General features: G+C 40.6%; 1 protein-coding gene across 3 annotated transcripts in view; it reads right to left on the bottom strand.

Moving 5' to 3' along the window:
* Positions 1-11,230: 11,230 nt before the first annotated feature.
* STK39 (serine/threonine kinase 39) overlaps positions 11,231-15,678 on the bottom strand; it is a 107,621-nt gene continuing 103,173 nt past the window's right edge. For all 3 annotated transcript variants that reach the window (XM_087731644.1, XM_087731646.1, XM_087731645.1), the window contains one exon: positions 11,231-12,673. In XM_087731644.1, the coding sequence (XP_087587770.1) occupies positions 12,599-12,673 (75 nt within the window). In that variant the 3' untranslated portion in view covers positions 11,231-12,598. The remainder of the gene's footprint in view (positions 12,674-15,678) is intronic.

Genomic DNA, 15,678 nt, shown 5'->3' with positions numbered 1-15,678 from the left:
ATTGGACCAGATGACCTTTTAAAGGTCCCTTCCAGCCCAAACCATTCTATGAAAGGAAGCGAAAACAACATCACCGCCCATAGGTGAAGAAACTGCACAGGGGAAGGAACGAGGGAGCCTTACGTACAAGGACTGCACACAAAAAACTTGGGAGCTGCAGAAATTTTAGTGGAAGCAAGACACCACAAGTGACAAAACTACTTGTATCTTTGAAGCCTATGTCGTAATAACAAAGCTTTAGAAAAACATAGTGTTCTGAAATTTCATGTACACCACTGTCTCTGGTTTGCAAGTTTATTCTCAGCTTGCTGTAATGCCGAGACGTGGATTTGCTTTAAGCAGTAATTCACAACAGGTGAGGCAACATCATCTGTGGGATCTGCAGCTGCCTGGAACATATCACACAACCGGCAACAGATTTATCTTAACAGTTCTTAAAGTACACATTTGTGAAACTGCACTTTTAATCATATCAGTACCCACATGATGATGAAAAGCAGCATTTTCAAGAGGAGTAGTACACTGTCTTCTTCCCACAACTCATTCTAACATGCCTTCCAATAAATTCAATTCTAACAGTGCATTTAAGCCAAAAATACATATTTGATATATCAAATTTAAATTACAACATAAACTTAACTATAAACCACGTGTTCCATTTCCTCAACATAATATGTCACCAAAAGGTAAAATTACTAAAACTTACTTCAATTGAATGTTTGGGGTTTTTTTTAAATTTCTTCCATGCTAGTGTGAAAGAATATCTAAAATAGAAAGAAGTTGGTAATATAAACTTAAATGGCGTACACCAAGAACTTATTTAGCTTCACCTGCCTGACTGTTAAAATGGAATTTATATAGGTACCATTTCGTACCTTGCAAAGTAAGTGCTTTTATATCCTTGCTCCTAAATTTGCCAATATCTGCACTAAGAGGACATTATACCTTATATACAAATAATCTTTCTTTGTATTAACTTACCATAAATTCAGACAGTAATATAGTTCAGTTCTACAAGAACAGATAATCTTTGAAATCCTCCCCAGAAGGCAATAATTTTGCCTTTAATTATAAACATTATTTTCACAGAGATAAGATTCATAGATAAGAGACTTCTTTTGTGACTAAGACAAGGATTATGATCTTTGTTAGATAAGCAGTAGAAGTCTTAATTTCCACTGTTTGTTATGTACTTATATTAGCTAGTGCTAACATGCATACATACTTGGCTCCAACCAACAGAAGCTTTTAAACGGTTCTCATTGAGATTTGATCATGTAAGCAGTTGAAATGGTTTTGGTTGGGAATTTTTTTCAAATGCCTTTAAAAGTAGTAACAAATTGTTTAAGTTCACAGATTTATTTTGTCAAGCATTAGTAATGCTCCATTAGCTTTGTGTTGACATACAAATAGAACCCAGGACTAGTCAGAAAAATGCCATTTCACAGGTGACAATCAATGGAAAACACAGTATGTAACACCAAGAGCTCAATATTGTAAGAAAGGACCCGTTAGGTACACATCTGAAGTACCAGCTACAAAACAGGTTTGGATTTTTTTCCCCACATTACACATAACTGCGCAGACATCAAAGCTCTGGTTTGGTTTTGCTTGCAATTATAGCGGTAGCTTTTAAAACCCACAAATGACTGCCAGAGTAAATCAAATCTGGGGCAGTTCATATTACAGAGCATTTAGAAATTGCTCAACAGTTAGCGCGGCTGCATCTCTGTCTCCAGTGCTGGCTGTCAAGAGCTAAATCATGGCAAGCTGCAAGCAAGGTCTGAGCAGAGATGGTTTCCTGGAAGGGGCAGTTCCCAAGCAACCGGAGTCTTACCTACTGAAGAGGGTCCGCACAGACAGCACATACCTCCACGTGAACCACACCGCTACGTCTGTGGGTCCCAGAGATCTCCTCATTAGGCAGTGGGTTGTCCATGGAAAGGGCAAAGGGGAGGGAGGAGGAGGGAGAGGGAACAAGGGGCCTGAGAGCTCCCCTTTCTCTCACACCAAGTTAAGTGCTGTGATGCTGGGACCCACCCAAAGAGATAAACCCGCTTATAAAAAATAAAATTTCAGAACAGAGGGAAAGGAAAATAAATTATTTTGTGAACTGCAAGGTTCACAACTGTTTTATATAAATACATGTGGGTATGTGTATATATATAAATTGGGAATGAAAAACAAATACTTTGGAGAGCTGAACAGATATTGATGCAATTTTTGGAAAAATCAAATGCCAATAGTAAAATTAAATTGGTATGTGAAGTAGTGGAGTTTTGTTTGTTTAAGAAATCGCTACCGTGTACTTTCTAGATAGGAAGCAAGGGCAGCACATAAAGAAGAGCAGCGGAAAAGTGTGCGTACACCTCCAGGAGCGATTAAATACTTCATCAGGAACTCTGTCCTCATCCTGAATTTTTTATAGTCATGTAGCTCAGTACAAAGCAAGCACTAAAACCACCAAGCGAAAACGACTGAATCTACAAAAGATATGTGCTGGTGCAGGGCAAGAGAACCAGAGCTGAGGTACTTTCAGGCGCTTACAATTACACATACACTACGATATAACACAATACACTGTACCCACTGGCAATGCTGCACTCACCATCCTGCTCCACAGAATTTTCTCCTCTGACTATATGATAGGTATAAATAACGAGCACAGACTGAGCACCAAGACTATGTACAGGCAATGTTCTGGAGGTCCAAACACGCTCATCCTGCTTGCACTCCACGTACGCGCAGGCTTGCTCCCTCTGTGCTCTGCAGCGACCAAACGCCACGCAGCACAGCGCTGAGGCGAGCGCGTCAGCCCTGCTGAACGGCTTCTGGGCTACCTTGAAGCACAAGAGCTCAAGCCGCCTCCAGAAAACAGAGTAGACCTAGCTGGAGCAGTTCTGGAGAAGGGCTCTGGGAGGAGAGATGCGAGAGAGGACAGGGTGGCCACGTGGAAGGTCGCATCAGGAAAGGATTGCCACAGTGGAAACAAAGCATGAAAGAAACCACAAGAGGAAGAGCATGAGAAAAACAAATTCTCCGAGCTGCAGCTTTCTTCTTTTAAAGCCAGAGACTGTAGTACATTAGTACCATAACCAACCTAGTCTCCATTGGAAAAAAGCATTTCCAGCCACAAGGACAATGTGTCACAGCAGGACAACTGCCTCTCATGTCACTGTCTGCTCCCTTAGTCTGTGGTTTTTAGGCACCACTCTGTGATGATTTCCAGGCACCTGCACTAACCACCACGCTGTCTGAGGGCTGTGGCCTGTGTGCTGCCTCGGAAAAGGAATCTGCAAAGTGCATTGCATCCCAAACACAGCAGGGCAGAGGATGCATCACTTCCCAACATCCAGCATGGCTTAAAAAAAAAAAAAATTGGGGGGGGGAAAGAAAATTTTTTTTATTGGACTATTTTTGCAAAAGTTGCTTCGTTCTTCCGGTGGCACCTAGGGTGGATGTGCTGGAGCCAGCACAGCGACCAGCAGAATTCCAGCTCGACTGAGTGCAGGAGAAGCGTGGGGCCGTCCCCAGCCCTCAGCAGCACTCAGCTCCCCAGTCCCAGAGGACCTCCGTCCACCTTTGTCCATATCCCAGCCAGCTAGCTGGGTTACAGCTGCTTCACATTTGCCAGGATCACAGCATTATCCTAAGGTGATTCTCCATAAAGCTTCTACAAAACAATGCTGACTTCTAATACAATTTGGAGCCTTTGTTTTAGACGAGATTTTTCTGGTAAATACAAGTTAATATAAGTTAACATAATACCTGGTTAATACAAATTTACTTCCAGGTGAACATGAATGATGATGACAGTTCAGCGTAGGAAAAAAATATGAAAGATAAACATATGGGGACATACAGAGTTACAGAACATTACTGTATAAATCATTTTTTCTATGCATTGCCTTGGCAGTAATTAGCATAAAGAAATACATAAAAAGGTATATTTGACAAGTGGTAGCTCCACAGATACTTGGCATATGCAACAGAACAGGCCTTTTGCAATTACTAACCAGTCAAAATTTTATCTTAGGCTAAGGAACACTTTTTGCCTCAACTGAATTTGAGAATATATTATCTGCATGTTCCAGTATTTCAAAGTATATCCCTCGTTAAACCAAAATAGTACCAAACAATTTCAGGATGCCAATTTCACAGCAAGTACAACACTGTCACTTTTCTGTAACACTGAAAGCACACATCTAACACACCTAAATTGGAAAACAAATCTGTTTACTCTCCTGGACTGGAACCGAATGTTTAATTCACTTTGTTGTAATTTTTTGCATCCGACAGCTGTCTTCAATTTAAACTGACGTCAATTTGATTTGCAACAAGGTCACTGGAGTACTCTTCCAAAAGGTATTTTTAGGCCTTTGGCTCATACCAGAAGAGGGAAAGAATATTAAATTTACTTCACTACTGTTACTCTTAGCATAAACTCTTATGTTGCTTAAAACAACCTGTAGGGCATATGCAAATATAACAGCCCCAGTCATCTTTGGATTTAAATACATGCAGCCTTACTATAACACATCACCTGCAATTACTTTATTAAAAATTAAAATCTTTGCCTCTGAAAAAGACCCTGCTCGACTATGCTGACAACGGAATATGAAGGTAACGATAAAAAAAAAAAAAGGGCAAGAGTAACACTCACCCATTTGCTTAAATGCAGCCCTGCTTTGATTTCCACAGACCGATGCAAGCTATGCTACCTTCAACCAGGACAGACCTGAGATTCAGACCTTGCCTGGCCTTATAAATCCAACAAGGAAGCACTGTTATACAATACACACAAATCCATGCAGGTAAAGTAGTTTTAAATAAGTATAGTAATTTACATAACGCTAAATTGTAGCTCAATAGCTCTCATCCAAGAGTCTAGATTTATCTTTGTGAAAATCCTTCTGGAGACAAAAAAAAGCATCAAGCAACACACAAGTGCAGGAGTTTCCTCACCCTTTCAATCTTTTGTGAAGCATCAGGTTTACGGATGACTTGACCGTGCCTCATCTGACAGGCAGATTTACAAGGTTAGCACTGAACCTAATCAGAAACAATCAGAAAACTCTTTCTCTCTGGTGTCATTTTCTGCTTGGATGGCTCTGCTCTGCTATTATAAATAGGAAAAGCTTGCAGCACAAGCAGGGTGGAAGACTTCAGGGAGATTTTAGTAATCACCTTCCATTCAAATCACACCTACTCTTTAATCACGATTGGATCCTTTTCCATTTTATAGCCCCAGGAGTAAACTGAGGAGCTCATAATCAACACAGATAGGGAGTGAAATTTTAGTCCCACTGAAGCTATTGTGAAGTATTATTAATTCATGGGGCAGAGATTTCAATAATGGTCCTTCCCTCTGGATTCTCTGTTCTAATTTAAGGTGTTTTTCCCCACCCTCTTCCTATTTCTCATAATATAGAGTAAATGCTCCAGTGAAGTTAAAGTTTGTTTTAATCAGAGGTGCTCTAACAAGGGGGGGGGGGGGGGGGCAGGGCGAAGAAAAAGAAAAATCCTGAATTCAGCAGAATTCTCAGCTGATTCTCTGAGATGCTGGGAATAGTTCCAGGTTTACCAACCCCAGTCACGTATCTATTGTGCTTTTCCTCAACGTGCACACTTACTTCACAAAAACCTTTCCACAAAGCTGAAAAAAAACGGTTCGGAATTTCATTTAATTTCACAAATTGCACATCTTACACTGTCAGAAAGATACAGCTTCCAGCTTACGCTAAAAACTCTGCAACCAAAGCAACCTAGAAAACCATCAGATGTATTTCTTGGTCTAAGCGCAAAGTCCTTTATCGCTATTGCAAAAAGAGGCATAGAAAGCTTACCTTCCAGAAGGTACTTTTTGCATCAGAATAGAGCACTGCTAAATTCTTGCTTGGGCACATTCAGGACCAAAGGCACTGTTCCCTGTGAGAGCGACGAGCAGCCTCACCGAGGTGGCGGTGCCGCCCTGCCGTGCTATGGCACAGGAACCTGGTCCCACCAGCCAGGCTGGGCAGGGAGCACTGCCCCACAGGGCCGATTAAACCACGGGGAAGCTTGGGAGCTTGGGACATTGTCATCCACACCTCCTTGGTGCTGAACCAGCTTGTGTTCACTAGCCATTTGATTTTATATTTCAATCTGTAATTTAGCATTTTCTTCTTTCTTGGTCAATAATAGAGTACTAGCACAATGCAGGGCATTAGCAAAAGATACTCATTTCCCAGAACAAAACAACCGAACTTTCAGCAACCTTAATAACACAAATACCAATAAGTTAAGGTTAACATAATAATGGTGTACTCGGGTCCCTCAGCCTTCTTTGATGTATTGGAGAGAATAGTAACTGTTAAGAGATGCAAGGAGCTTTCCTGGTAACAGTCTTCAAAAACTGTCCTTGCCCTTTACATTATGAAGCAGCACAGGTACAGGCTCTAACATCAAAGTACATCGGCCTCAGTGGGTTTTGTTTTGTTGGGGTTTTTTTTGCTTTGCCTTCCTCCCTGCCCCCCCGCCTTTCCCCCCCCCCCCCCCCAATACCAGAATGCTTCATAAACCAATTCCAAGCTTTCAAAAACAGAGATGCAGGCAGAAACGCAGGCCTCTCCCTTAAAGAGGCTTTCCAATGTAGCACTACACAGTCCATCTTCCAGAATACAGAAGTTTTACTACTGGGAGATATAATCTTTTCGCCTATTTATGTGCTTTTATATGACATAAGTAGCACAGAGTCCACCTCAAAACTACTGGACACACGCTGGTTCTTCTGGTTCATTACTTATAATTGCCTGTTGATGACAGCCACACACACCACCTTTATGTGAAGAGACAGTTCCGTTACCAAAATAACCTTAAATTCCGTTACATTTTGGGATGTCACACCTCGACTGTCCTCAAAGGAAACAAAGCTAGATCGATAGGGTCTACAGAGGCAGAGTAAACATGACAAAACTAGAAAAGCCTTTTGCTCAAAGTAAATCTAAAGCACCCCAGCATTCCTACGCATGAGCAGCACCTTTCCTTAATGAATCTCAATTATTACATGGATGAAAAAGAACCAAATAACCATTTAGTTTCTTTCCAGAAGGAAAAAAAAAGTTCCATATTTGAAAGATAGCTGGTTTTCATTAATTCTTAAAATTTGTACCTATGAGGGAAAAATAAGAAAGGAGAGGCATGTATTTTCCATCTACTCCAATTCTATTTCTCGTAGCTGTTGCTCTACATAAACGTATCCACTTACATAAGTGATTTTTTTACACCCTACTGAGACAAACAAGCACAGCCTTTCAAATTCACATTTGAAAATTAGATGACAAAATATTCATGTCCTGAGAAGGACAAGATTGCCTCCCTATTGGTTTATGCAGTGAAAATTAAATATTTCTCCTTCTTACCAGGCACTCTTAAGTCCCTGTAATTGCTCATTGATCCACCATTGCCCATATTCTGAACATTATTAGAAGCAGACAACTTTACAACCACTGAGCTTGGTTCAACATCTCAGATTACAATGACTATGCAAGCAGCTTGACGAGCATCCATCTAACAATCATAAAGCAGCTATAAAACCACATTTTTATGTGGACTGTAATGTTACTCTTAGTCATTGAGGGAAAATGAATAACTGAAATGTCACAATGCTGAACTAATATGCCTGGATATTTCATCAGTTGGACCACTGTGTAACAAAACACAAGTAAAACACATTTTGTTGGGGTTTTCGTGGTTTGGGTAAATCCAGCTGCTCCATCAGCTCATGAGCAGAGCACATGCACAGGGAACTCTTAGATGCAGGCTCCTGCTGCTTTTCCAACTTCTCATTTTAAAGTAATTAGCATTCTTAGTGCATGCACATGCATGAGTACATTGCAAGAGGGTGGAAAGGCTGCCCACTTGATGCAGTGGAAAAACCCACAGCAATTCACTGAATAAAGTTATATCGCAATTGATCCAGTGAAAAAAATATACCAACTGTTATGTGTTATCAACAAGGTCTCATTTTTTTTTCTGGTTTGAAAAAACACTGGGCAGGGGAGGCATCCTCTGCTCCCTGCTAAACAAAAATCAGCATTTTCAATGCACTCAATTAGCAGTGTTTTAGGTCTGTGTCAGATTCATCATCAGAGCTAATTGATTTCAGGCACAGGCCAATCTCACCATCCAACATCATTATGCAGAGGTAGGTGGTGAAAAGGAAAACAAATCTCTGATTAAGAAAAGCATGAGGGGAGGCACGCCATTTACAAGCTGCACACAGCGTTCCCTCTCAGAGAAATAACAGTGTTTAAAAACATTCTGAAGGGATGCCCCACAATCAAATTTTATAGGACTGCTCTGGAGGCCCCCAAATTGGAGATTTTAAATTAGACCAAGCTGGCTGAAAAGGCACACATTCATCTTTATCTCAGGAGAGAACGTGGGAGAGAGAAAATTTAATGTTGTTTCCTGGCTTATTTCCCTGCTCCCCCTTCCACCTCCACGCACAAAGACGTGTGATCTGGGGCAGGGAGGTCCACAGAGGAAATTGTGGCAGCACGTAGGATAGTATTTCTAGAAAGCAAAAATATTTATCGCAACTAGCTAGCTGCATTGCAGTTTGAACGCAACTCTCTGTATGTGTTGGTTGGAATATCTGAGGTCAGCACTTGTCAGAGGAAAGAGACGGGCGCTCCTGCTCTCTTGGCATGAAAAGCATACGTTGCCAGAGTGGGAGGCAGCTTTCCTGGCCCGAAGCCCGCACTGGAGTCCCAGGAGATGAAAGACTGGAAACGTCCCTCCTTTCCCACACGCACAAACCAGTTATTCTCCAGACCTGGTTTTGTGCTGAGCTAAATTCCATGTTCATATTCATCCTTTTTAACGCTTTGAAACTAATAAATGACAGAACTGTGTTTCACTGACTGCCTTCCATCTCAGTCCGCAGCACAGAGCTACTTTCAGCACTAAAGCAGAACGCACCGGCAGGGCTGGCTCCATGGGCATTGACATTCATCAGCCCACAGAGCCTCAAGTGCCCAGCTGCAGGCACTAGCATATAACCATCGCTACAGATTATATTTTTAGAACCATCTAATTAAGGCCTATTTTCCTGGCCTCAGAGACAGCTATATGGTAGCTCACCTGTTCCAGCTTCACCTTGTTAATTAGAGGCCCTTCCTTCAAACACAGCCAAGTGCTCCAGCCAGCAACACCTTTCTAACAGGAGCACCACAACTGCTTTACGGCAAGTCATACCATACATACGAGAACTGTACCCATCTCCTAAATGGTTTTTGTGTAAACATGAATAAAGGGTTGCTAGTTTTCTTTTTTCCATTGTTATTCACCAGAGGATGTGAATATAGTATTCAGGAAGCAAGTTCCTATTACATTTGGTGTCTATTTCAGCTCTATAATCACTTGCACACTACTTTCTACTGCAACCTCCCATGTATTTTTACCCTTTTTTCACCTGTATATAGCTGCAAGAGTAAACTACTTATAAACTTCATTTTAACAGACACTAAAGCTTTAACTACCTTTTCTTTCAGGTCATTGTCCTTCTGAACTCATTTTGCTCACATTGTATTTATTCACAATACCTTAGCAGCAGGAAAAAAAAATAAAAACCCAACACAGCTGCATTAAATAACACTGCTGCATGAATTTGCTGTCTCACTGAACCAAGGAAGCTCAGTGAAGCATTGGCATGTTTCTGCATCAGACTGCAAGTGAGCAACAACTGTTACAGCTTTATCTTGGTACAATACTGCTGACTGCTTCAATTAAAGTACTACGTTCTTCTTTATTTAGATACCTCCCGCAGCCCCAACCAGCACAGCAGATGAGCACTTTTGACAGTTGCTACTCATACCCCAACACCTTTTCCCCAGCCTTCGGGGAGGCGTTTAGCGAGTGGAACACGATTTTCATCCAATTATACATTCCCACTTCTTTTATAGATCTGTGAAAACAACAAGCTTCCCTGAACATTCATTTCTTTGCTGGAAAAAGAAAGCTAACCAGCTAACTACTTTGCAGGTGGATTAGTCAATACTGGTACAACGTTTCAAGAAGCATACATTAGCATCCCTTAACAAAAATAACCTAACAGCAATGCTCTGAACTTAACTACTTCGGGTCCTGCTCAGTAGCCACCCCACTGCACTGTTGCAGGTTATCAACTGTTCCACTGGTAGATGCACATTTAAGGTACCTTGTAATTTACTTACTCCAACACCAAGGTTGCTAATGAATAAATAGCTGCCAAATCACAGCCTGCCCCCCAGATCAGCACAACGCGGTGCCCTCTGATCTCACCCAGCACAGCCAAGGCGGAGGCTCCCCAGCTGCCGATCAGCGGGTGCCCGGAGGCACAGCCTTTGCTGTGCTGCCGCCGGTGGCTGCCACGAGCCCCCTGCCCAGCTCCTTCTCCGGCTGGCCCCGGGGAACCAGGCACAAAGCCTTAACCACAGTAAGCCAAGAGACCAACTGCCAATTATAGGGCTCTGAGGTAAGATATCATTGACGTGGAAGAGATACCAAGCAGATTATCAATAACGGCACACCCACAAAGACACCCCAAAGCTAAGGAAAGACACACTTACCATTTTTGTTCACTGCCTTCAGCTGGCCGCAGGCCAGGCCCCACCAGAGCACGGGGCCCTTCCACCCCACGGCATGGCACCCAGCCCCTACCACACTGCCAAAACCCTCTCCCAGGGCTGGGGCTCCCCACACTCACGGGCGGCCGGAGAGCACCAATGGCCGGCGGAGGGCCTGAAGTGCCCCAATGAGCCTCAGCTGCGGCCACCAGCCCTGCACCTGGGCTGCGGGCAGCAGGTGTCAGCCCCGGCCCTACCCTGGGCCACCTCCCCCTCTTCCCCACACAAGCCAGCAGCCCACAGGCATACAGGTCCTGCCCCCAATAACTGAATGACTTCTTGAAGTACAAACACCTTAGGAGTCTTAAAAAGGGCTTATGCGAAGCACTGGAAAGCAAGCAGTCAAGGACAACTCTCTCCCATGAGTGAGAAAGCAGTGTTTTCTCCCCTTCTCCTCCCCAACGCAAGGAACCAGGTCCCTTGAGCAGGTGCTGCTCATAAACTAAACAAGGGCAGCAGACATTTATGACATCACCCTGCTGCACAGCCGTCGAAATGCACGCAGAGCATGGAAATGCAAAATACAAATCTGTTTGTGCAATACACTTTTATTTTATTTTATTTTATTTTAAACTTTGCAGTCATCTTGGAGTAATCATCATGTAAACAGTAGGATGGGATGGGATTACATTGAGTCGTACGCAAATGGCTCTAGAACACCTCAACGATTATGACAAGGCATTATAAATAACTTCTCTTAATAATATATATTTGCCATTTTCAGTACATTAAAGAGCTGCCGATTATCTAGGATTAGCTAGGAAGTAGTTTAAATTGTAACCTCCGAGAAACACATCTCCAAATTTGAAAGTCTTTCTAAGGTTCGCTAGCTCCATAACATCTATGTCACAGGTTAAGCATAAGACTACTTGGGTCAGAAGTGTTTTCTTTGTAACAGAGTTTTACTTGATCATTGCACAAAGCCCTATTATTTTCACTCCACCTTGGTATTTTGCAGAACTTCAAGTAAAGCTTCAGTTCCATTCTTCAAGTTTTTATAACCTGTATGAAACCGGTTTCTATCATTAAGGATAAGTTGGATCAGAGACGGACACAGTAAGCAGTCTACCTTAACGACAACAGTTCAAAGTAGTTCTAGCTCATAGACTCCCCAATAAAGCATAGTCAAAATACTCTAACACCTTTGCTACTGTATATCCCCTCCTTGCTCAGATAACTATATATATTTATATATATGGTACCATATGTATGGTACTTCTAGAAAATGGAGATTATTTATTTAAGCAGCCTCAGGCACATTCTTAAAACATTAATGTCTGCAAGGCACCTCCCACTCCCTTAACAATCAGTTTGTGGACTGGTTTTTAGACACACAACCAACAAAAGCTTGCTAATGCCTAATTAATTTCAAAAAAACCCTAGAAGTTACCAAATACTTCAAAGATATACCTGAAACTTTTTTAAATAATGGGAGATTAACTGCAAATAGCACATAATCAAGTCAAATCATTTTCTTATTACTAGGATGTGTAATGCATAAATATATGAAAAATAAAATTCACAGTCAGTTTTAAAACTAGAATTCAAGTTTGGCTAATAATTCTTAAATTTTATATTGATGTTAATTTCTAAATATAACAGAACAGAGGCAGTATTATCAACCACAAGTACATGTAAAATAGTATCACTCGAAGTTTATGAAAGAAGTAAGCTTGATAGAAAATTCCTTTTGTAACCAATAAATACAGCCACCTGAGTGCATTTCCACAGGCTTTTCACTTAGGGGGAATCCAAATCAACTGCTAAAAGACATTTAGTAGCATTTTGAATGTTAGCAGCAGCGGTGTAGCTGTGGGCTTTGCTTGTTCTGACTTTGTGAATTGCTAGAGAATGAAACAGAACTCAGTGTGTGGTGCATTAATTTTCCTTTGCATCTAAGCTGGCCTCTTCGCAATCTCACAATTCGGCTTGGGGTCAAGGGACAGACATCAGCTGACACTTAACTGAGCAAACCCAATCAGTTTCACTTCATCAGGAATCTCAGTGCCATCGCAGCCAGAGGCCTGCAAGTACAAACAGAAATGTTTAGTATATCACACTATAGAGGAGGATTTGACAGCCAGGCTATGAATTTTCCCAGTGTCGCCTAGTCAGCAAACAGCTTACTTGAAAGAAAGCCTTCAGACTGCTTGGTGTATCCTCTGTCAGGGTCAGCCAACTGCATCCTTAATTTCAGCAAACTCTTTTAACCACTATTAAAAATTATGAAAAAAATACTGGGAAATGAACACGTAAAGACCCAAATTCTTTAACCCAAACTTTCCAGACTGGACCCAAATTTGCTTTTTCACGTGAGCGTGCTGTTTTCACTCATGAAGAGCAAATAACCTACATGTATAGAATCCACCTTTTACTGTTGTGCTGTAGACACCAAACTTCTCATGAGTTCAGCTATCAAGTCTGTTTGGAATACCAATCCACTGAATTTTGAAACAAGAGATTGAAGCAGTCTACGAAGAGTAAATACTAGTATTTGCAAAAGGACAGCTCCTTTCTGACAGTACAATCTAGTACTTAAAATTGTATAGTTGAGATTCTTCAGTAAAGTCTGTCAAACTGGCACAGTAATCAGTTCATTTTTCACAAATAACAGTAAGAATACAAAACCACCTTGCTCAGGACTGAACTGTTACTTTAGGTCTGCTTTAAAAAAAATTACACACACTGTAGGCAAAATAATTCTATATTTTGATTTTTAAATACAAAATTTGCTTCTGTAGGACAGAAGTGACTACATTTTAAATAGTTTTTTATGCATTCTTCACCTGTGTGGTAGATAAATCAAAATAATAATACAATTGGATGAACAGTGTGTAATGGTAAATTACTTATGACAGATGCCTTCAGACTCTTTCGCATATCCCCTAAAAAAATGTCAGAACAATTGGTTCACCCGATAAAAACGCTCTTGATCCTTTTATGCATTAGTAGCAGTTGAACCTTTTAGTAGAACTGGTTTGTATATATGCAATCCAAGGAAAGGAGCTCTCAGACTGTGCACACAAGGTGCACGGAGTGGCATTATCCATTGTGTTTTCACGACCAAAAATAAACTCACTCAATACTTGTGGAAGCATTACATCAGGCTACTCCTTCAAATTTATTTTGATCAGACACAGAGAACAAAAGTTCTCTCTTCAGAGAGTATTTCACAGGTCTTATTCCACTGAAACAGCAAGTTAAAGGTCTGAGATCATCACCATTGGTTACTATTAAGATAATCTCAATGGTTTTTGGATTGGGACTTTACTAAATAAATGGAGCTTGAATTTTGCATTTAAAATATCATGATAAAAAGAGCTAATATTATTAACATCATTCTACACTCTAGCTAGCTATCAATTTCCTCAAAGCCATGCCAAGTAACATATCTAGGGACATATAGATTTTTAAATGCCTTCCTTATCAATAAATATTGTCTAATATTTACTGCACCTGGAACCTATTAGCTTGTATTTTGTGCTTAGCATAAGTGCAACTACTATACAAAAACTGCAACATACAAGAAAAGCTTTTAGTATTTGCAATGCACTGTTTAGTGACTGACTGCATTCTTTCATTAATGTTTTTTCCCTCCCTTTTTCATATGAAAAATCCTTACATAAAATGCAAATTATGCTGTGCAATGATTTGTGTTTCCTTGAGTGTTGCCAAGATTACTTGTGTATTAAAGCAGCCTCCTTCCCAAAGTGTGGACAGCTGGATCCTGCAGGGAAGTCATCATTCTGTGTTAGCCAAGACAACTAAGGGAGGTTTAATACCATATATGTTCTGTAGAATGACATTATTGTAAGATCAAAGATGCACTGTTAAAAAAATATGCAAGATGGAGATCCAACCTTGAAGGCAGATTCATCCAGACCCCTCACTTTAATAACTTTCTTTACCATTTTGGCAATAATTAAAGACAAAAATGGTTAAGACAGAAGTTGTTGTTCTTTTGTCCCCAAAGATGAAAATGCTTGCTGTTTGAATAGAAATATTATATACCAACAAAAGCAATCTGCAAGCAGTGAGATACTAACCAGATTCCTTGTCCACAAACAGTAGTAACTAATCCTAAAGAGCACTTTTCAATTGAATTCTCTGAATGGATATAGGATTAGCTACATTTAGACTTTGAATCCCTATGAAATATTTACCAACAAAATGTGTTTTAATCAAGTTGTATACAAGTGCTTTCAAATTCAGTGAGACCTTGCTAAGAGGTAACAAAGACTCAGTAGGGCATACAAACAAATGACAAGAGTTCTCCTAGGCAACAATTCATTTAGCGGCTCCACTACACAATACAGAAACAGGCAGCAATGAAACATATATTAAATTAATCCAAGGATAAGAATAAATTAGGATACTTCTTGTGGTTATGTTCTTTTCCTGGGAAGTAGGGAACTAATGCAGGAAACCTAGGTTAAAAATATCAGGAAGAAACTTAGGTTAAAAATTAACCTCAGGAATTGTTATCTAGCCAATGGAACTTACCTTGAGAAGGGACAGAGAGATTGATTTTGGATTGTCTGTTAATTCTGATTATGGTAAGGAGTAGGATTATAACAACATTCACTCACTGGAATCTGAAGTACCATGTGATGTTGACTGCACCCCAGCAATAAATCCAACTGAATCACAGAAATACCCCAACCTAAATGTTCAGGTGGACTTTTTTTCAATGTATATGAACATTAACTGGATACTATGGGATATTGTATTTTGGAATCTCAGGTCTCTATTTTAATTGCGTGAACTAGAAACCCAGACTTCTACAGAGCCTCTGGAGTATCTATATATCTAAATGCTCTTGGTGAGATGCCATTGACTACGCAATAAAGTTAAGTCAGATGTTCAGACAGCAAGAACACATATCAGCTGCAAACAGAGAAGCATCAGCCTTTAAGCTGTATTTAGATAGTAAGGGCCACAGAAACAAAACAATTTGAGTTACATGTTCCTTATTCCCCCACCCCAAACCCTTCTCAAAAGAAACGTGTAAGTTCTGGTGATTTTACTG

This window comes from Nipponia nippon, unplaced genomic scaffold (genome assembly GCF_047370975.1).
Source record: "Nipponia nippon isolate SJK-2023a ecotype South Korea unplaced genomic scaffold, ASM4737097v1 scaffold_5, whole genome shotgun sequence".
In the NCBI taxonomy this organism is placed as follows: domain Eukaryota; kingdom Metazoa; phylum Chordata; class Aves; order Pelecaniformes; family Threskiornithidae; genus Nipponia; species Nipponia nippon.
This window is presented reverse-complemented; position numbering and strand designations above follow the sequence as displayed.